Source organism: Corvus kubaryi, unplaced genomic scaffold (genome assembly GCF_017639235.1).
Source record: "Corvus kubaryi isolate FWS band 111438036 unplaced genomic scaffold, C.kubaryi_AGA036_p1.0 37357, whole genome shotgun sequence".
In the NCBI taxonomy this organism is placed as follows: domain Eukaryota; kingdom Metazoa; phylum Chordata; class Aves; order Passeriformes; family Corvidae; genus Corvus; species Corvus kubaryi.
In genome coordinates, this window is record NW_024581117.1 from 5031545 (window position 1) to 5054981 (window position 23437).

The 23437-nt window shown below is 36.5% G+C and overlaps 1 protein-coding gene across 2 annotated transcripts in view; it reads left to right on the forward strand.

Moving 5' to 3' along the window:
* Positions 1–23437, forward strand: part of FRMD3 (FERM domain containing 3) — a 93575-nt gene that overhangs the window by 11803 nt on the left and 58335 nt on the right. For both annotated transcript variants that reach the window (XM_042033568.1, XM_042033569.1), the window contains exons 2-3: positions 7440–7544; positions 19316–19358. In XM_042033568.1, coding sequence (XP_041889502.1) covers positions 19352–19358 — 7 coding nt within the window. In that variant the 5' untranslated portion in view covers positions 7440–7544; positions 19316–19351. The remainder of the gene's footprint in view (positions 1–7439; positions 7545–19315; positions 19359–23437) is intronic.

Sequence of the window (23437 nt, forward strand, 5' to 3'; positions counted from 1 at the left end):
CTTTTCCTTTTCCTTTTCCTTTTCCTTTTCCTTTTCCTTTTCCTTTTTTCCCTTTTCCTTTTCCTTTTTTCCCTTTTCCTTTTCCCTTTTTCTTTTTCCTTTTTCCTTTTTCCTTTTTCCTTTTTCCTTTTTCCTCTTTCCTCTTCCTCTTCCTCTTCCTCTTCCTTTTCCTTTTTCTCTTAAGATGCATTTGTACATTTCTTGCCCAAAAAACCCTGTAAATAAGGGCTGGTTTATGGGGTTCTTTTCCCTTTAGTTCTCTTTACTAGTATCTATCACTTGGGGGTCAAATGATAATTAAGAGCTTAGAAATATGAGTTTAAACACTGATGTATTTGTAAAAATGTTGGTTTTTCAGACCCATTCCAGGTTGCCAAATCAGTTTTATAACCAGAGGAGTATGGGTGGTTTGTGGCTCAGACATGAAGCGTTCTCGTGGGCAAAGGTTATCACTACTGGCTGCTAACTTACCTATGAAATAAAATGGCATTAGTTCTCTAATATTTTCTATCATCTATTCACATACTTTTATACATAACAAAATGTATTAAAAGAGAGATTTAAAAATTCTTCCATCCCTACATTCTAGAATTAGACAATGTTGATAAAAATGATTTTTAATTAATATAGAAATATTAACTAGTATATAGAACAAAAGATATACTTTACAAGAGATAATTAACACAAAATAATGTGTGGAAGAGGACTGTTATAATTAAGTAAATGCCATCTACTTTATTGTAGAGTCATGTTTTGTGCCTTTCATTAAAGATCATTGTCTCTTTTTTCATTTTGTTTTAGGCTTGTAGAAATAGAATTAATTCTTCACTGTCAACAAAAGAAAAATCTGAGAAAAATACTTTGTTTCTAAAATTAAATCTTCCAGTTCTAATTTGTTTGTTTTCTTTCAGCAAAAGTTTGTTGCTTTTTTAATTTTGGAGCTTATACTACGATAAAAGAAGTAAATTACAACTGGCTCTTCTTAGAACTGAGAAATTTTTCCAGTTAAATATTATATACTAGACTAGACTAGACTTCCAGTGTGTTTTCCAATAGTATAAGATACTGTAGGGTGATGATTATGGGAGGAAGGAATTCCTTTTAAAGAGTTATACCATTTTAGCTGAGGAATGAAACAGGCATGTTCTTATTGTTCTTTATATTTTGAAGGTATTATTCAATATTCTGTTCTTGTGAAATATTTTCATACATTCCTATTGTTGTTTCCAATGATGGAACAAAAATGGCAAAGGATTTGTCTGTGTATCTGTCTTGTGAGTACTTGCTGTCATTCGTAGTCTCAGCGAATCCATAAATCCAAAGACCCATAAGAAATTTGCGGAGGGCATTGGAGATTGTCAGGGCTAGGGCTGGCCCAGTTTTGCCTTGTTGGAATTGAGTCTGTTCCACCTTACTGACTTCGGTTGCTGCAGAATGAGGGTTCTGTTCCAGGTTCTGCTATGCAAGCAAGACTTAAAAATTCATCTAGAAGATACTGAGAAATTCGGGCATGCCTAGTTGTCTTCCTTTTCTGTGCTCTCAGTCTTCCTCCCTACTCATCTTCAAAGGGTTGATATTAAACGAGTCCCATTCCAGGGCACATCCCAGTCCAGTGGTGCTTAGTGAACTTTTTTGCTCTGCCACTGGATACAAATGCAAATGTGATGATAGCTGTATCAAAATGGATATGAGCAGAGAATTGCTGCCAGATATCCTTTTACAGCCATATTTTGGTGTAGGAGAGCTGGCCCCATACTGAACTATGGAATAATTGTTGATGAAATGGAAGATGTGTGCCTGTTGGGATTCAAGTTATTTCTCTCATGAAAAGCCTAGAAGAAATATGATCTCATCACTGGTATAGGATGTCTGAAGAAAAGTCAAAAATGTGAGATGTGGCAGTCAAAGATGCAGTTTAGCTCTGTTGCTTTTTATAATTATTGTTAAGTGTTGTCAACAGAACTATCTTTTTCAATTTTCAGTGACTAAAGATGCTTTTTGATTTATTTTTTTTGCCTTAGAGGCACAATGGTTTTTTTCATTTTTTGACTGGGTTGGTTTTCATTCGATGGAGTTATCATGATTGTTCTTCAATACATGTATTTAATTCTTTTACATCCCTAGAACTTAAAAATTTGTAGCACATCAAAGAAAACAAGAATACAAAAAACAAACAGTATGCTTGCCTTGCCTGAAAGCCTGACTTTCCATAAATTTAGACAGAAATGTTGGTTTAATTATGCTTTGTTTTTGTGTTGGTGGTTTTTTTTTGGTTTTGGGTTGTTGTTGTTGTTGCTTTTTGTTGGGTTTTTTTTTTGTGTGTGTGTGTGTGTGGCTTTACACTTAAGTAATCATAAGTACACTTAAATATGTGACCAGCTTTACACAGAGGGTCACTGTTGGGAGCTGTTCACACAAGTAAAGACACTTATGTGATGAGGATTGAAATCCCCAGTACAAATATACACTGTGTTTATGACTCTGCATGCTTCTTAGTAATGTCAGTGGCTTCCTGACAAAGATAAGCACAGCTGGCAGGACTTCAGTGGTTAGATAACAGAGCAGAAGCACTGTGTTTAATCTGCTTGTGACTCTTGCTCTTCCTTGTGACGACATTCAGATAAATAGACACAGAACTCCACAGTGAAGCAAATGCAAATGGGGAAGATATTTCACTGATCTTAAACTACTATAAATAGTTTTCCTCTCACTTGGAGATTTGTGAAGCTGTCACAAAGGTTTTGTGGTCTCATTTTACATCATCGTAGAGTTGTTAAATTGGTAGAAAAAGTTACACTCTGCCTTGCTTTTTAAGTTGCGTCAAGAAAGTGGAAATAAAAAAAGAAATCCCCAAAGCAAGCATGAAAGGGGGATAATGTGTTAGACTTAAACTGCTCAAGAGTGACAAAGATTATTGTTTGGCTTACTTTCTGTATACCAGAGAAATTACCAAGGAATTGGGTTATTCAGTCATAAATTTGCAGAGTTGCAGAAATGGCAGCTGAAGTATGAGTGTTTGGTAGGGAGAATGAGGCGTTTCTCCAGTTTATTACTCAGATTCCTAGAGCTAAGAAAAAACTCAGGTTGCCCTGTGAGTCCATCAGTGGAAGACTCTCTGTGATCATGTTTTCATCTTGTTGGAGTGGAGAACATCCCCTGTTTTGCTTAATTCTTTTGCCACAGCTGCTAGTTTAGTTTGATACATATTTGTTTCAATAGAAAAGGAAAGTTTTGATCCAGCTTAAGAGGCAGAGTTTAACAGTTGTTTGCAATCTGACCTTCTGTGTTCAGGGATTTTGTCATTTACATGGTGTTATATCTGTTGCATATGCGTTGGAGTTTGTTGTGGGATTTTAGTGGTATTAAGGTCAGATATTCAAATACAGCCTTAGGAAAAACATACTAGTCTGTGCCTATTTATCTAAATAAACCAGAAAGTCCCTCCTCAAATTATTTATAGAAATCTCCAATTTTTTGTGTTGAGTGTATGGAATATCTACATTATAGGACTTTGTTTAAAGCCATTGAATGGGTTACAAAAATCTGAAGGAAAATATCTCTCATTTGAGATAGACAGATATATTTGAATTAATAGACTTAGAAAAAAAGTGGCTTATTCAATTGTATTCTTTTACTGAAAACTATGTATTGATGACAATTCAGGACACTTTGTATCTCTTGCTTACAGACTTTTGTGACTCTTGTTTCTGCCTGCATATGTCTCCTGTAATGGACAACAGTAGATGACTTCTGAGTGAACTGTGGTATAATTTCAAATATTTGAGCTGTGAAAATTTTAAGTGTAGGACCAGATTTTTACTTTCAGATTCCTCTTGTTTGTGGCTGACATCCTTCAGCCATGTTTGAAATAATGGCATTTTTAATTAATTTTTTCATGTTCTGACAAACATTCTGAAATGCAATATAAAATAATTTTTCTGAATTGCTGCAAAGTAATTTTTTTGTATAGAAGGGTTTAAGGATTGTTTTTGTTTGTTTGTTTTTTGTTTTTTTTTTTAAGGATCACTTAATTGGAAAGCTATACGGCAACTGTCTGAAATTTCAGGCAACATTTTATAATCATTATTCTGTGACTCAAATCCATTCCTCTGCTCTGTTGTGGATGACTTGCAGTTCTTAATTTATTTTATCCATATTTTTTCACAAATCAGAATGAAATTTGGTTTTAATATATTCTTTTGTAGTATGGTAATATGTAGTAATATGCAATAAATGGAAAAAGATCATTAGATTCTAAAGCTCAGAAAAATCTGAAGCACTGTTAGAGAAAAGTAGAAAATGTTTATGTATGCTGTTTGCAGGAAAAAATCAACAACCATCGCCTATCCTTCTTGCCATACAATTGATTATGAATTAGGACTTGATATGCTGTGTGCCACATCAAATATTTTTCTCTGTGTATCAATTAAGTTCTGTGTTTTTTCAATTTTCAGGTGTTTAGAAGGCTTTAATAGTGGAATATTTGCAATTCCATATGAGAACTCTCACTACATTATGCATGTGCCAAATTAGCCAACTTCTGTGCATCTTGAATATTTTTTAAAATCTAGTAATGAACGGAAGGTTATACTAACCAAGGGTGAGGTTATTAACTAGTGCTTTCTATTTATCAATGGATGGCTTAAAGATTGCTAGAGCATGAATCTAGCTTGGAGGCTTTTTGCTCTTTTTTATTTGGTTTGTTTCCATCGTCTGTTTTCCAAGGAAGAAAACTAGGGCATCAATTCCTTTTAGAAAGGGAATGTTGTTATGGGATTTAAAAACATTATGTGTGCCCTAGTCTTTTATCAGTTTCTTCAGGAACTCAGAAATTTGTGATTATTTAGGTGAGTGATGCAAAGGTCTTTTAAAATTGATAGATTAAAATGTGAACATCTAGTAGTTTTCTGTAGAAGATTGTATTACTGTCTGTTCTTCCAGTAACACCCTCTAACTTTGTCACATGAAAATATGGGCAGTCTGTTTTCCTCATTTCCAGTGTTTTAAAAAATGGATTTCTTTTGCACACTGTTGTCAGTAAAATCTCTTTTCATGTTTGATTGTACCTGAGTCATCTAACAGCTGTTATTCCCCAGTCCTATTTAATTTGCTGTAGATTTGTTTAAAACTGTGTGCAGCTTAAATGTCGCATCTGTGTTTATAATTTTTCCTACTGCCTTTGTAATGAAACGTCACACGCAATTTTGTCAGTATTTCTATGGTCTCTCATAGTCACAAAACTTTGCAGACATTTACAAGATTTTAAGTTAGAAAGCAGTTAATTGTAATATGACTCTATAATTGTAGACCCTTTTTTGTCAGCCACAGGGAGAGTGACACTTCTCCTTTTGTATTTTTTAGTCTTTGATATGACTTTTCCTTCTGAGAAAAGTTTTCTCTAAATTGTCACTAGGATGCCCATACTTGTAACTGGGTACAGCACAAAAAAATGTCAGTCTATAATTTTTTTACTTAACAGTGAACAAGCTGATTTTTAAACGTCTTGAGGCTGGAAGGAAACAATTACAGAAGGAAGCCTGTTGCAGCTGGGTTACATGGAAAACGGTAACAATGCAGGGTGCAAAGCATGAGGCTGCGTGAGCACAAACTGAACAGACAAATTGTGTTAACATCCTTTGACAATAGCTGTTCAAAACTAGGAAAACAAGTACATGGAAGTACCATGGTGCAGACAAGGCACATATCTTCAGGCAAGTAGGAGCATGTGGAAGAGTACAGAACTTAAATATATAGGAAGTAGAAGGTGGAGACAGACAGGAGCAGCGAAAGCAGATGGCTTACACAGTAGCATTTGAAACAGAGGTCCCCACATCTAGGAAAAGGATATGCGTAGAGGGACTAGCAATTCCATTGTTGCTGGAAGTGAATTTGGGAGGAGAGGTGGTCCCTATGGCAGGCAAGGATATGTCCGCAGGAGCCTCAGCCTACAGGAAGGGCAATGCAGATCTCTGTCAGGACATTAACTGAGGGTGCTTTTTATATAGTTATCTGTTCAGTGATGGAAACAAAAAGACAAGCAACTGTATCCATGCCAGAATTCCTCATTAATTGTAAAGATAAGAGAACAAAATATAGGTCATGGATTGTATTATTTTTGAACTCATGAGAGTTAGACATGAAGCATGTCTCATTTTTCCTGTGGGAAGCAGTAGATCTCATCAGACAGTGCTGGTGCCCAGGCCATTGCTCCTTCTCCTCTTTAGAGTATGACCTCAGACAGGTCATGATGCTGGTTTTGCCTCAGCTGCTCCTGTGCAGAATGAAGATGCTAACAATATCCAGCCTAAGAATATATGGTAAAGTACCATGAGATATACAAATGCTATCTCTTCAGTTTTGCTTTCCCTGCTCTTTATGGCTTAAATTGCCTCTTAACTTCTTAAAGAAAGTGTGAACAAGGCATAGCATTAAAGTTTTAATTTTAATTAAGTATTATTTTTATATAAAGTGATTTCATGTCCTGTGTAGTTACTATTCAGTAGACATTAAAGAGCTAAATTCAAATTGTTTCATCTCAGGAAAGGGTAGAGATTTGCTACCTGGTACACAGCAGAGATGTCTGAGTGCAGGACCAAGGTAGACACATAGAGGGAAAAAAATGCAGAGACCTGACACCACTGTGTAGTGAAGCACCTTTGTCTGCTTGGAGTGGACTGTTTCAGGAAAACAGCTTTAGCCCCATGCTAATATTGACACATTGCAGTTCAGAAAAAAACCCAACACGAACTTTCAAATTAGCTGGATGAGAAGAAACGTGAAAATTCGTGTAGGATCTCCATATTAGGCAGCAGACAGGAGAACAGAAACACACTATTGAGATTTAAGAAAGCAGAAATAAAGAATGAGATTGTTAGCTAAATATCATGCATAACAGAAAGATTTGATAAAGCCATAGTTACTCAGTGGCAATGCAAAGATCAAAACCTCTCTTTCAGTCATTTTGGCATTTGTTCTTTGTACTGTAGCTCTGACTTAATTAACACTCTTGCTGTGGGCACTGTATAGAGATCCAGTAGAATACTCACAGTCAGATCTTTCAAATTTGGGGGACACAAAAAAAACCTCAGTGTTTTGAAATCCTATGTGTAAATGAGTATCTGTTATGCCATTATAGGATCTGTGGAAGTATGATTGCTGGTACTATGCTAAGTATTATAAATTTGTAGCTATTACAGCAGCATGAGTTTTCCTGAGGTAGGAGTAGTAACGATATTTTCTTAACCAATCTGTGATTGTGGAGGGAGTATATTGATCATTAATCTCCTGAGTCTTTTAGAGAAGATAAACAGTTAAATCCTTGTCCTCACCTGAACAACAATGAATGTCACGTGCCATTTTCCTTGACACTTTGCATAGATTGTGTAGTCAACAAATTCAGAATACTCAACGTAATGTATCATTTCTTTATCTTTTTACAGAGGGAAACCAAAGGTCACTTTCTTATAGACCACATCTGCAACTATTACAGCTTGCTGGAAAAAGACTATTTTGGCATTCGATACGTTGACCCTGAGAAGCAGAGGGTATGTATATAATCTCTGACTACATTTGCTTTTAAGTAAAGTTAATTGATTTTTTTTTCAAAAAGCATGTAAGTTCTAATGCAAAGTTATATATCTCTGAGGATTTGTACTCAGGTTATAATTCTGTAGAGGTTCCTAAAGTGGCATTATTAAATTAATTTTCCCCTCACTTCATGTATTTATTATTATGTTATTATATTATGATATATTCTGATTTGTATAGTTCTTCTGGGCACTTAAACCAGAAAAGAATCTATAGGCATGACTCAGAGTCAGCACAGAGTAGCTCTAGGCTCTGACAGTGCACTGGAATTTGGGATTTTTGGTTTTCTCTTAGAGTATGCTTCTTGGGAAATGGAAGTAGAAACCCTATTAAGTTTATCAGCTAAAAGCAGTCATTCTGTTCCACCCATCACAGGGTGCATGGACTTAAAATCTGTAATACTGAAAACAGGTGTGATTTGTTGAGATGTAGGGGGTTCTTCAGGTTGGTTCTCCCTATAAACATCTTTGCACTTGTGCAATAAAATTTTCAGGCTCATTTGTGTGCACAGTAATTAGTCATCCTCCCTAGGTGTTAGGTGGTTCTGCAGATTGTATTTTATGGGTGATTTGTTACTGCTACCCCCTGCTTGGCTTCAGATGACTTTTACTGTATGAGAGTAGGGAAAAATCATCAAGACAGGAAGCAGACACTGAAATTCAGAACAGCTTCTTCACTGTGTTGTCCTGCTGGTCTCAAGATTAAGACTTAGATACACGACTTCAAATATCTTGTGTACATATATGGCATTTATTATCTGGAAACAATCACCAGTTTGAAGCTGCTATGATCGAAGAGGAAATAAACCATTTAGCTGGATATCTCTTGCTACACCATAATTAGTTTTGTCAAAAATCACTGGAATTGGGGTATCACCATCAGCTCAACCTTATAGAATTGCAACAGCTTTGCAAAGCTGCATCAAATAATTTCCATTGCATCCCCCCTTTAAAGTGAAAATAATTAGCAGTTATTCTGACCAGTGTTCTTAATTCTTCACAATCATAAAAATTATAGAGGTGTTCACCTGGTTGGAATTGATAGGAAAAGTAGGTGGAGCACTGGATTGGGCTATAATTAAGACTTAATAAACACTTACTTCTGTTGGGAGTTTCTCTGACAGTCACTCAAAAAAAGGTACAGAAAAGTTATTTTAATTACTGGAAGTACAGACAGTTTTGTTAATAAAACCTTTTTTTTTTTTTTAATAATACCCTTTTTTTTTGTTGTCAGAATACTTTAAAACAATTATACTTCAGAAAAAAAACTCCAAAAACCCAAACCCGTGCCTACTGTAGCATACCATACCCATGTTTCAAAGAGCTGTTACCTATCTTGTTAGCTAAATTTACTGCACTGTCTTATCCATCTTGGCTATACAGTTGTTGTTTCACATTTCATAGTATAGCTAATTTAGTGCTAAGTTTGTGGAAGACGATACAGAAGCTATAATTTTTTCTTGGTTAGCAGCAAAAGACAATTTGAGAAAAAAACCCCTCACGTTCTTACCTAAAATATGTGTGTGACAACGTACGTTAGTGCCTCAAAGGAAAATAAAGTGGTGTGGGAAAATGAATAAAATTAATATAGACTAGGCTGGTTTCAGTGCATGATGTGGCTATGGTAAAAGACCACACCTTGTTTGCCTCTTGGAACTGTATTTGCAGGAAGGTATTAATATCATTTGACTCTAATGAGATCTCAGCTGTTCTGATCTACATATCTGTATTCAAGAAAGCTCAATTTAACTGAAGAAGAAAAGAGGAAAGAAGGAGTACCAGAAACATGAAGAGAGCGAGACTTTGTTTATGAGATGATTTTAAGAAAGGCACACCCATTTAGTGCAGGAAACAAAGGCTAGGATAGGGTTATACAGGCATCAGAGTGTAAAATAGAAAGAAAAAGAGAGTTGAAGCAAGGGAGGTGGTTTCTTAAGCTAGTGAGAGCTGCACTGTCTGAGACAGTCCTAATGGAGGCAGTGGAGCAAAATCTTTCACTGGTTGGTAAATAATTTTAAGAGAATTCTCTGTAATTTTATGGAAGGCGTTTATATTAAATATTGGCAAAGATAGAGACTAGGCACCATCTTCTGAAGGTTCTTTCAAACAATATGTAATAGGAGCTGAAACAAGAAAGCATAACTTTATTTTAGTAGAGTTATTATTGATTCTGATGTACGTAGCACACAGCGAATGTTGCTTTGCCCAGTTTCTTGGAAATGCTAAATGCTTCTCTTGTAGGAATTTATATGTCGTAGAATTTTATATTCGACTGCATAGTCTCTATGTTTGCACAGAAAGGATTTCAATGGTTCCAAATGAAACTGCCAAAATAATGCATTTACTTCTGGCTTTTGGTGAATTATTCTTGATTGGGTTTTTTTGAATAGTTAACCTATATGAAATAATAGTATATTATTATATAGTGTACACACACACACACACATATATATGAAATATTATGCAGATTTACTACTGCTGGCACTTAGCCTAGCAGTGATGCTTGCCTCCATTTTATTAAGATCTAATTTTTTTTGTGCAAAGGTTCCATAGTTGCTCTGAAAGCTAATTTGCAGTCTTTTTGTTTTGTAAGGAGGGAGTTCAAGCAGGCAAAAATACCAGCTTTAATTAATCTAAAATCTCTTCTAAATGTAGAGTATGCTACCAAAATGTAGCATTTTGGCTTCGGAGTATTGAAATGTACTGAGTTTGAGAATTTAAAAAATGAATTGTTTCAGTATTTCAGATGCTTAAAATTAGATGTTTTAAGATTTCTGTTTAGAACATTCAGAATTTCTGACTGTGTAAAAAATATAGACAATTGATTTAATTGTCTTATGTTGGAAAAAAAATCTGAAATGTGGGAAAATACCTGGTGTTTTTATAAGTTATTTTTCAAGTAAGTAATAACATATATTTCTTCCTCTCCCCAACCTGACTTTAATAATATAATTTTCCACTACATAAATAAACATGTGGGTATATTTTGAGCATACTTAAACTTTTAAAAATTATCTATAGTTTTCTATTTTCTCTTCCACACAAAAAATCCACCAAACTCTGGAAGACACTCTTAACAGAAGGCAGCCTTCTATCTTCTTTTATATCTTTGGGTATATGGGAGAGGAACAAAACCGAAATAAAATTGAACTAGCAGTTAAAGACTCTAGTTTCTACACTATGTTGTATCTTTCAGCATCAGATTTGGATGCTCCTTTGGGGAAACTTTGCCTTAGGGTAGATTCAAAAATGTCAGTAGTGTACTAATAGTATGCAGTAAATTGAGGTATGCCATTTTATGTCTAGTGATACTGAGAACAAATGAGTTCCTAGTGTACATACATTAACAATCGACTTTTTTGTGTGGATTTCTGAGAAAATTGTGTGGGATCACGTTGTGTTTCTCCCTGACACTAAACTGTAGTAACATTTGTAGCTAGTTTTGGCCAAATGTGACCAGGGCAGTGATCATCTCTCTGTATTCGGCACTGCTGAGGCCACGTCTCAAATCCCATGTTCAGTTCTGGCCCCTCACTTTAAAAAGGACTTTGAGGTGCTGGAGAGTGTCCAGAGAAGGGCAACAAGGCTCATGAAAGGACTAGAAAACACGTCTTGTGAGGAATGGCTGAGGGATCTGGGTTGTCAGGGGGACCTCATCGCTCTCTACAGCTCCCTAAAAGGAGGGTGTAGGGAGGTGGGGGCCGGTCTCCTCTACTGTTCCTGCAGTGAGGATGAGACAGGGCAGATTCAGATTAGATATTAGGAAATTTTTTTCACTGTTAGGATGGTCAGGAAATAGGTTTCCCAGGGAGGTGGTGGAGTCACCATCCCTAGAGATGTTCAAGACGGATCTGAATCTGTTGCTGGGTGATGTGGTTTAATGATTTAGGGTTACAGTGGTAGTGTTGGGTGAACGATGGGACTGGATGATGTTAAAGGTGTCTTCCAGCCTTGATGGTTTTACTATTCTATATAGTTCTCAAATGTTAAGTTCTTGTATGGTTTCATGAAGATAACTGTCACATTGGTGGATAGAACCCTGTTATTCTTCTTACTGAGGAAAACACTGAAGGGCAAAACCAAACCAGGAAATCTCTAGAGACTGGAGAGAGATTCACTGTAAGAACCCAGAAACCATTATCTGGATCTTGTACTTTTTAATACTTTCAAATAGGAAACATGCCTGGATGAGCTGTTACTGATTCTCCTACTCAAGGAACTTCTTCCTTGTACCTTTTCATATACTAGATACTGTATTGAGGCCAATTGTCACACCCTCACACTTGTGGAAATGCAGAATGGCTAACTCCCTGCTGGATACCCTAGGTTTACCAAGAAGCTTTTTTGTGTTTTTTGGGCTGGTACGAGATGAGAATAGAATGATACAGTGCAGCTGCTTGTTCAGCATCTTCTTTAGAGTAGATTTCTTGTTGAAGGAGTCCATTGTTCTTGAGGGCAAGGGAAGATTCAACAGAAGGAAGATGTTAGTGTGGTGAAATACAGTCTTTAAATCCCTTCAGGAGGGCATCTGAGCAATGATTTAAAGTTGGAAATACTTTTTTCCTTTTCTTTCCACTCCCAGTGGATCAATCTGAGCACACGCTTGTGATTTTGTTTTTGAATGTGGAAGTATGAGGTGGTAGTGGACAGAAATATCTTGGAGCTACCCATGGGGTAGGTTGGAAGTGTCATGAAAAGGCTTTTTAGGACCCTGAAGCAACTGTGAAGTCTCACCTGTCACTGTAGAAATGTTTGAAATCATAGTCACTCTTAAGCATTAAGATGCTTTGTCAGGTGGGTGTGCTGCAGGGCTGTCTGGGAGCAGCACAGCAGAGCAGTGGTTTTAGCTCTGTGCCTGTACGTCTGGCAGTATGAAAATAAAGCTTTCAAATCAGTGAAACTACTCTTAGAGTACATTCCCTCTGTGCAGCTGATCCTGAATGATAGCTTTGAGTACACTGGGATTTTCTGACTGTCCCAGAGCAGAGAGCTGCTTGGTTCTTTGACAGAAAGATGACATGGTACACTGTGTGTTTTTCAGAGTGCCAGCCAATTTCGTCCTAAAGAACTGTTGCAGATACAATTCTCATTTTCCTTTCAAGCTTAAATATGGTGAAAACTGGTAGACAATTCTACAGGAGATAGGGTTTATTTTTGTCAGATTGCGTATTTATTTCACTAGTTAGGGTTGTGGGGAGACCCATTTGTATTCCCAAGTATGGCACTTAAAATTGAACTGGGCAGAATATTTGTTTAATCTTACAACCTAAGTAGTTCAGCATTGTACCAGTATTTACTAGGGAACGAAACTGTAACCTTGGGTCTGTCAGTAATGAATTTCTTTATCATGAAGTAGTGGTTCTGTTTTTAATGAGAGCTACAGAAAAAATGTACAGCAGTTTCTCATCAGAGAGACCTTTGGAAAGGGTCAGCAAATCTTGGGTGCAGCTTATCCCTGTTCAAGCAAGAGCAGCAATTTAATACATGTACTTAAAAATGTGCACCTAGTCCCACATGAGGGTGGTGAAGGTTGGCAAGAAGACACATTGGATAATTTGCAACCTCAGGTCAATGAAGTTATGTTTTTGTGTAAGGGGTTGTGATACTCTACACAGTTACGAAAAGAGATCTGTCTGGGAGAGCTCCAGTCTATGTGAAGGGGTAGAAGACAAGTGTTACAGGCAGAACCCTAGAATGATTGAAACATAGGTTAATAAAAATCTTAATCCTTCTCTATGCATATGAAGCTCTCCTCCAGGACAGAGTTATTACAAAAGTTACTTGTATTTGCATGAACTCTTGCTGCAACACTGCTTGTTGTTTCCAGTTCAGGTGATGCTGGTTCAAAAATAATATAGTAGAACTAGAAAAGGAATGAAGAAGGCCATGACAATTATATCTACTAGAAAGGGATTTCATCCAGAGATGGATTAGACAAGAATAATATGGCTAGAAAAAGAGGTGTGTGAGAGAGAATGAGTAAGAGAGAGTCAGAGAGCAAGCAAAAGTGAATGAGAAAGATATGATATAAAATAGATTGGAGAAGGTGATCAGGGAAGAGTTGCCCTGTAGTTCTTAGAACTGAAACACTCTAAAGCAAACTAACTATAAAGTTATTGGTATTGAGAAGTAGATTTTAGAAAATCATAGGCAGTAATAAAATTCATCGTAGCTGTCAAAAATTTGAAAGAAGTGTTAAAAAATGGGAGTTTGAAAAAATTGGTGAAAGCCTACCAGGATTTACAAACAAATTGTAATGGAGGCTGGTGGAAAAAGCTAATTGAGCACAATGGGAGCTACTGCTCATTTTCTTTTTCTAAGTGCTCGCTTCAGACCATTTTCAGAGACTAAATGCTGAGTTAAATGGCAGCTTGATTTTACCAGTAGAGTTGCATTTATGTATTAAGCAAATTTGACAGAAATGAATAGTTGTGTGGAGTATATGCACATAAAGACTTATTTCAGCAGAAGTGTTACTAACTAAATATCTTGTGTAAAGATTAGTAAACTTGCAAACTAAGTCATTTTGAAAGACATACTAATAACGACAAAGAGTTTTTTTCTATCAGCTGTGAACCTGTTGTCTGTGAGAATGCAGTGGCTCATGTGTACATCAATATATGCAGATTTTATGGCCAGATGTTCAACTAATGTGGAGACTATGGATAATTTTGGCTACTCCAACACACAGCAGTGATAATTTGGAATTTTTTAAAATAAATTCCAGTTCAGAATCATACAAATGGTGATTCTGTTCCAGTGTATGTTGCTACTTCTGGATCAGATTAATGTTTGTGATAGTGATGTAACTTGTTTCTTCCTGCTTAGCATGCCACTAAATAGCATCGGTGCCGTGATTTTGGAAAAAATACAGAGGTGCAGCTCTTTTGCTACAGCACAACAATATCAATATTCTTGGTATAAAGGTTCTTGAAACCATGAAAAAATGTTATTGGCCTCATGGTATGAAGAGACGTGCATTGTGCCCTGGGCCCTTTGGCATCTCTTGTACCTTTATGGAATGGACACCTAATTAATTCCCCTGTCTGAGATTCCATGAGCTTTGGATACTGTTACTTTTTTGGTTTGTTTTCTTTTTTTTTTGGTGGGTGGTGACCTCATGCAAGAATTTACGTTGATTTTGCTCCTCATTGAAGGAAAAGATTAAATATTCATTTTCAAGATTAATACAGGGTGGAGTTTTAAATAAAATTAATTGTCTTTTACTTTTTTAGCAGTGTTTCATATCTCCGTTCTCCTGCTCTTTTCTGTTGATTAAACAAAGTTTTCTAATCCAGTCCTTACCTGGAATATTTTTGTAAAACCTGCGCATTCTTCTGATTCTATTTTACTGTGTGCACATCCAAGCACTTGGCTAAGTACTGCTTGCCGAGCAAGATTTAAATATTCATAGTATTTGGCCATTTTCAGTTGCCCTTTCATAACTGCTCCTCTTGAAACACAGGGACTAAATCAAAAGCCTCCTGGCTTGGAAGATGGGAAAGACTTGCTTTAAGCGCGATGAAGTACTGGAACAGGTTGCCCAGAGAAGCTGCGAATGCTCATCCCTGGAAATGTTCAAGGCCAGGGTGGATAAAACTCTGACCAACTTGGTCTCATGACAGATATCTCTGTTAATGGCATGGAAGGTGGAACGAAATAATTTTTATAGACCCTTTCAACCCAGGCCATTCTATGATTCTACCACTGTGTCCTCTTTCCTCAATGCTTCTTATTTTAAAACCCTTAACTCTGTGCTGAATTAAGACCAAGCTCAGTCCTTTCAGACCTTCTCAGTGAATGGCTTTGTTTGAAACAGGTTGAAACAGGCTGAAGCGTTTTTACTAAAAACATATCAGTGTTTGTGGAGTTAAACTGACTTTCTAGAATGGTGCTTTTACCCTTGCAGGGTGTCCTTGTTCACCCTGAGCTTTTGCTGTGAAAGCTGATAGCACATCAGCTGCTCAGCACTTGTGGGTAAGCAAGAACACACCTGGCCTCGCTAATGACTACTCAGCGCCACTTAAGGGCTGATCGGAGCTGAAGGCTCTACTTACAAAATAGAAATTGCATTAGTCTAAAACACAACCTACAATTGCAATGAAATCTTAGTCAGAAGGCAATGCTCAGCATATTTTAGGATCCCAGCACCAAAAGTGATAACCATGATAGTTTGCTTACTCACCACTGGCACTTGAAGCACCAAGATTCATTAGCTATCCCATGACTGACCTTCAAGATCTCTACGTATCTTTCTCTCTCCCTTCTGCTTCTGTGAAGACATCTGTCTGACCACTGAGACACCCAGAAACTACTGAAACCACTTTTGACAAAGAGATCAGAAATTAGTAGTGCTGAACATGAGTCTCATCTCAGGATGCTTGTTTATGTGTTAGCTGGATTAGGATCAAAGTATTTTCTTTCCCATTGGGCAGCAACCATGTTGCTAACATGCTTTCAATGAAACAAGAGGCTGAGCCCCTGCAGGAATGATTTCTGATGATCATTAAGTACTATCACATACAGAGCCAAGCTGGTTTGAGGGTGTAGGCCATCATCCAATTAAAGCAGCCTTTATGGACTACAGTGTCAAGTACATGAGACAGAAACGAAACTGCATAAAATTACTTGAGTTTTTTTCTTCTCCCTGATTTGCACATTTTAGTGCTTGTAGAGAAATAAAAGGTTATTGTCTCTAGTTCCAGTTTTACATCTGACTAGTTTTGTTTGGGTTTTTTTATTAGTTTTTTCAAGTACAATAAAGGGTACAATAACTCCTTACAATAAAGAGGTGAAAACATCTGTGGACTGTTCTTGCAAGGCAGTGTGGCATATGTATTAACGACATTTTTTGTAGCTGAACATTTAAAATGCTTCTAAAATTTATATTGAAAAGCTAACTCAAAATGTTATATTTCTCTTTCATCTAAGATTTTTTTTCAGGAAAATTGTTAAAAAAATATTACTGCATGAAAAAAGCATTTCGGAAAATCAGATACTTTTCAATTTAAAGTTTCTGCAGAAACAGTTTGATTAATTTATAGGAACCCTAATCTGGTCCTAATTATAACAGCTAATTAATCTTGGAAAAATATAGCTTGGATACTGTTATTAGAGATGAAGCACAGGTATTAATTATTAATAGTCAATGCTGTAAGGCTGAAAGATAAGTACTCAGGGGAAAATCTTCCCTAAACTCAAATTGAAATATGCAAACAAATATAGGGGTGGTTATTTCCAGAAGTATTAGCAATGACTAGGTGTTTATCTTTCCCTGACAGTCAGAGAGCATTAAGCACCTAATTGCTGTCTTTGAAAATCTCCACAAATTATAAAATAACACCTCACTTTTCTGGAAGATTCAACTGAATTGTGTACATGTTTGCAATCTTCCACCAACAGAAGGTCACAACAGAAATCTGAGCTTGTAAAAACTGCCTGTCAGTTCCATGACCTCCATGTGAAGGTCTAGATTGCTTTATTGCTCAATGTCTTTTCAATCTGTTTTTAACCCATGAAGGTCAGGTCTTAGTGAAACATGTTTATATTTGGATGTGTTAGGTAAATCTACATTCCTGGGTGTTTGAGGAATTTCATCCATGTTTCCCTTATTTCATTATTTGCATGGTTATTATGAGGGTTTTGTATTTGCAAATTGGCTTTTTTTACCTCTGACGTTTTTGTTAGAATAGGTAATTAACTTTTTCAAACAGCTCTAAATGCTGGTCTAGTCTGTGCTGATATTCCAGCTTGGTATTTCAAAAGGAAATATCAAGAATGTTGTGTTGTGTTTCTGCTAGATGAAAATAGTAAATAATATTAGCTTTCCGTTTCCTGGAAGCAGTACAGTGTGGAACACTGTCCAAGTTCCCCTTTGCTGTCTGAATCTTCATCTAACACTGGCCTGGTCCTGGTGGATGTGGGATGGGTGTGTGAAGAGGTTAAGGAAAGTGCACTTGTATATCTCTGTGTCCTGACTGGTTTCTTGTATGTGAATTCATTCTGGATTATGTATCTATAAACCACTGCAGACTGTATAAAATTTCTTAAATCTTATTGTCTTAATTGTCTTTACCTTTTTATGAGCAGCTCTCACCCCCCATTATTTGGAGTGAAACATATAAAAAATTTATATACATGATCTAAAAAAAGACTGAAATGAGCTAGATATTTCTGGTAAGTCAGTGAAACAGTCATTGCTGCTTCAATTCTGTTTCTTTCATCTTTTTTTCCTAAAAAGAGAGATACTGGGAAAAGGGAATAGGTAAAGAAATGTGTAGGGTTGTTGTTTTGTTGTGGCTGTTGTTTGAAGTTTGAGGTTGTTGGTTTTTTTTTTTTTTTTTTTTTTTGTTTGCACCAGGGCTCCATATCAGTCTCTCAGTGATAAGTGAACTTCAAATAGAAATATATTGCAGAGCTTATCTCCAATATAATACTGTAAACGACATGTAGGTGTTTCTGAGCAGCCATAGCACATAAATGGCAGATATTTGAAAATGTTCTTTCCAAGGTATTTGTTTTGTCAAAAGTTCTCTTTCAGAAAACTAATTTACAGTTATCTTGACTTCATCTGAATTCTTGAGATGCCGTAATTTTTAACATAATAATTTTATGTCAGTTGTTAACAACTCTACAAAATATCTACCCCTGGTTGTTCTCTGTAGTAGAATGACTAAAAGTTATGAGGAGAAATGGTATCCCATGTAGGATATTTTAAGTATTATATATGGTCTAATAAATTCTAGGTTTTCTTTTTGCAGTTGACCAAAGGGTTTCAGAGCTAGAATGAAATGGTTAGAAATGAAACCCCTTAGTGCAAGGCCTTCCAGTGTTGAGTATGCTTATTAAAACTGAATGCTGTGCTTTTTGACCAGCTGCTTCTGCAGCACAAATCGCATTTTACTGTGGAGATTTTTGCTTACAGGAAAAATATTAGTACAAAAGCTGCTGGCTGTGGTCAGAAGTGGCACCTGAATATCAGCATATTCTTTTGTCTGACAAAACGCCCTCCTGAGGAGGTCAGCTAGTGCTAGCAGGGGAAGTGCTAAGGCTCTTAATTAAAATGTGAGCCTAACTTTTGGTTGCAGAAGTACCTGATTTTATTTTTTAAGAGAATAAAAAAATGAAACTTTTCCTGCCAAAACAGTCTTTTCCTGGAAAGTTATGCACCTACTGATAAGTGTCTATACCTCTCTGTTGTACATTGGCTGTGTGTATTTTGAGCATTTCCTGGAAAAGTGCACTCTTTTTCCCTTCAGCTTTTTAGTTATTGCTAGAAGAGAACAATAGCTTGTGTCCTGAGGGTTTTGACTGGGGATATAGTATTTAGACATTCTTCAGTTATATGAAATGTAGAAGACAACACAAATGAAGAGACAGCGTTAAAGTTTCTGAACAGTCTGTCCTACTGTCTGATATGACCGCGCTTGTGGAAAACAATGGCTGAAAGTATGAGACTGAAATGTCTTCTGCAAGCTGAGAACTAGCACCTATACCCTTTAAATGTGTCTTTGAAATATCTGTCATGTTTCTATCTCAACTACATCTATTTTACAGGCATTGGTGACATCAAGTGTGCTTACACAGTGCAATTACAGCATGGAGGTGCTTTTCTCATTTATGTATGTCTCAGTGAAACAAAATTCCTACTTCTTGTTTTTGGTATCATATACATTTACATTGTCTACTGTGTTCAGTATTAATCTCTGCTCTCTGCTTTGTCTTTCCAGCACTGGCTTGAGCCCAACAAATCCATCTTCAAACAAATGAAATGTAAGTCTTGAGAGCTCATGTTTTTAAACTGATTTTCAAATGTCTGAAGGTTTTCTTGTGCTTCCATGCAGTAATTTAGAATAAGCTTCATTTATTTCTCAGGGCAAATATGTCTTTCGTGTCCTATCTGGAGGCCTAAAAGCTTTATGCTACCCTGATTTCACCATCTCACAGTGCTCTGCACATCAAAAGCTTTTCCTTACTGCTCAAGGCTAGAGCCAGAGGCCAGCAGATGCTTGGGGTGGCAGATCTGGTGGGAAGACCTGTATGTTCCAGCTCCCATTTTCAGTCAAATGCAATCAGCCACTGGGAGATGGCAATAAAAATGGAATGTGGCAATTGCTTCTGGGTCTTTTCTGGTTTTCCTTTTTTCTGCTGCCCCTTGCTGCCTGAAAATGCAGAGTATTGACTTGAGATCATTGTTGTCTAGCAAAATCAAGTACTGTGGGCTAAGCAGTGAGCTTCTGACACTGGTGGGGGGAAATTAAGATCATTATTTTTAAAAATGTCCTCAAAACAGGAATGTATTATATTAATTATCTTTTTGAAATGTTCCTGTCTGGCTTATGGTTTCCATTAAACAGTCCAACTGTGAAGACCGCTCCAGGAGACAGAGCTGCTTTGGTACTCAGAAGTTTATGTCAAGCAGCAGAAGACAGTTTATTTAGCAGTTCTGGAGACTTGACTTAGCTCAATAGAAGTTGCATCTTAGCCATTATCTATCTATCTATCTATCTATCTAGAGTGCTGTGAGTGTTCTGAATTATTCAAAACAACTTTTCCTGCGTACAGATGTTGCCTACATGTGGTAGATTCCATGATCAATTCCATAGATGTAGCGATTTGATGGCCTCGTCAGAGGATTTCTGTGGCTTTTGTGATAGAATCCTAATCAAAACTCTAAAAACAAATGAATGCATAGCAAAAAAAGCAAAATAAAATGCAGCTAGCATGAGGTTATCGTGGTGAACAGGTCTTAAGAACAACAGCAAAAAAAAATGAGATGCTAACAAAGGATTTTTGTTATCAGCCTTAGATTTAGAATATAGAGGTTGAATTAACTATATGATTGGCAACTTACATCTATTACTAGTGTAACTTAACTTCATCTTATGTCACAGAAGAAGGACTTTAGTTGCTACAATAACCCTTTAAGGAAAAAAGAAAATAAAGCTATGTGTATATTTTATGTACATGTCTAGAATCCATTAGATTATGCTCCCACAGGTTTCAAGGACATTTTTTTATGAATTTGGCATCAGAAACATTTTGACTTATTTTTCTAAAAATAGTCTATATTAATGTAGAACACCAAACAATTTCTAAAGGCACAAGGTTAACTCATACTTGATCTAAAAATATTCAGTTTATTATGAAAAGGTTTAGACTCAGAAGAAGAAATTACTGATACTCATTTGCAAAACATTCCAATCTCAGGTGGCAAAAGTGAGGACTGAAATTAGTAGACAGTGCAAAGTCTAAAAACTGAAGCAATGAAGTAACTGGTTAATAGCACATATGTTATGCATACATGGTTTCTGGGAGAAATGATGGCAGAAAGCTAATCACAGTGACTGTATTAGATGGATGTTTTCTTTTATTTCTTTGCATTAAGGAATTAAGGAAACAAGAATAATTTTCTCTGATAATACTAATGACTCAAAAAGTTCTAAATTCAGTTGAATGCTTAGATTTACATAGAATTGTGAAGCACTTGTGTACATGCAGAAAATTTTCAAAAATGCTGTGTGCTTGAGCTCAACTACTATTTGTAGGGAACTTCCTTTTCCTCCAGCACAGCAGCAAGTTTTTCAGTGTGTTTATTCATGCACTCAATATTGACAAGTATTTGGAGCAGAAAAGGTTTGACTAGTAGAAGTATTCTGGTATACATTTATACTAGCTTTCATGAGTCTCATGAATCAGTCAGGCATAATCCTTCTATATAGTCAGGTTGTACAGAATTCACTATCTGGCAACAGTACATTTCTGGAACAGAATGTTGTATATTTGGAGCTCTGAAGTGTCCGTAGGATCTTGTGTGGTGTGCTAAGTTTTGACTTCTTAAGCTTTGGAAAAAATAGTTTCAAGTTCACGTTTAGTAACACTGGGATATGACAGGAATAATCTTCTAAAATGTTTTCTGTTTTGTCTTATCGCATATGAAATCATATTTAAAAGTGTGCTGGTGCCACACAAAAAGAATGAAGGCATGGTATATTTTCTGTCTCATCATCTACGTTTGCATTTTCCACTCTCATTTTAATGTTTGTGTTTTAACATGACGTGTAAAGTCTAGATCTGTGCCTCAGCCATTTCTACCATGAATTTTGCCCAAGACGGAACAATTTAGTTTCTGAGAAATGTCCTGAACCACTGCCAGTCTTGTTTGTACAGATTGAAGCCAACTGGTGACCCATGATCAACAGCTGCAAGAAGTGTGCTTCCAATAGTGTGTTGGAAAACTGTCTGGAAGGTTGCCTAAGGAAGCTGTATCTTTGTGGTTCAGGATACAGAACTTCTGAAAGAAATTTTTCTGTTCTTTTGCTTTTCTGTGCTTTTGCGTGTTTTTGTGTATACTGTTATTCTCTCCCAAATGCTGGCAGTAAAGTTCTCTTTTTGGCCATCCTACACATTGTGTTGCTTATTTTCTGTTTAGGAATAGAATAGTGTAAAACTCGAGTCACATCAGCACTGTTTAAGTAAAGAACAGAGTTTTCCCATGCACTTTCTCTCTTGCTACTTTTGGATTAATTTTAAAGATTATTCTGTATAGTAATATACAGCTCTCCTGTAACCTGTTTGGTGGGAAATGTCCAAATATATGTGTTTTGTTCTTGATGACAATGGAACAGAATATTTTCTGTTTCTCTGATATGCAGGAGTTCTAAATGTCCATGTTTTTCTTTCTGCCTTGCCTAACTGAAAGAGTGTACACTACATATTAGGGGAAAATTCTTTACTGTGAGGGTAGTGAGGCACTGCAACATGTTGTCCAGAAAGGTAGTAGGTGTCCCGTTCTTGGAGGTGTTCAAGGCCAGGTTGGAACCTGGTCTAGTGCAAGTTGCTCCTGCCCATGGAAGGAGGTTTGGAACTAGATGATCTTTAACATCTCTTCAAACCCAAACCACTCCATAATTCTATGATCTGAAAGAGTAAAGATAAAATGATTTTCTCCTGTGTCAGGTCATTGGAATTTTGTAATTAAATTGCCTAATCTCTAATCCTGTCCTAAAATCTGAAAGGAGGTAGAATGAACCAGAGGATCTCAGTACAAATGTAAAGAAAAGTTTAGTCAAATATGAGATTCATAAATACGTGTACAATGAGAACGGGAAGTTTTGTGTGATCCTCCCGGCTGTGTATTCTATACCTGTGATTCTCATGAAGATTTAATAACACCTTTTTAAGCATTATTATAAGCAGGTGACAAAAATCCGCCTTGCCCTGTAACTAATGGGTGCAATGTGGGAGACCCCTAGTTTGAGATTTGTGATGGATCAGGTATCACTTATACATAAAAACACTGAGTAATGTTCTGTCTGTCTTAAAAATGCTCAGCAAGGAGTTTGGATAAACAGCTGATTCATCTGGTAAGGGAAGAGGCATGTGGAAACAACTGAGTATGTCTTAATGGTTCCCCAGAGATCCTTCTGCAGCATTAGTGAACATGAAGACTATTTGAGTGTAATATTTTTCTTGCTTGTTTGTTTGTTTTTTAAATTTCACTAGCTTTTTGTAGGATACTGTAGTTCAGAGAATATGTAACATCTGCTTTTGGCTTTCAGTATCCACCTGTACTTCATGTTTAGTATAAAACCCCAACACTGCCAGTGCAGTGAATTACAGAAGGTAGTATTTGTGCTGGGTGAAAAGCAGATTGTAAAAAACAAATAGGAAACCTTCCAAAAAAGTGTCAGCTGAGAATCTTCCATCTTCCTCTATTTGATTGATACTTGTAAAATTTCAATCAAGTTTTTCACCAGCTTTTAAAAACTATTTTCTTCTTTCATAATGTTGCGGTTTGACCCCAGTGTCTTGGGGTGACTTTATGATGTGTATCCCATATGGCTGCCCTA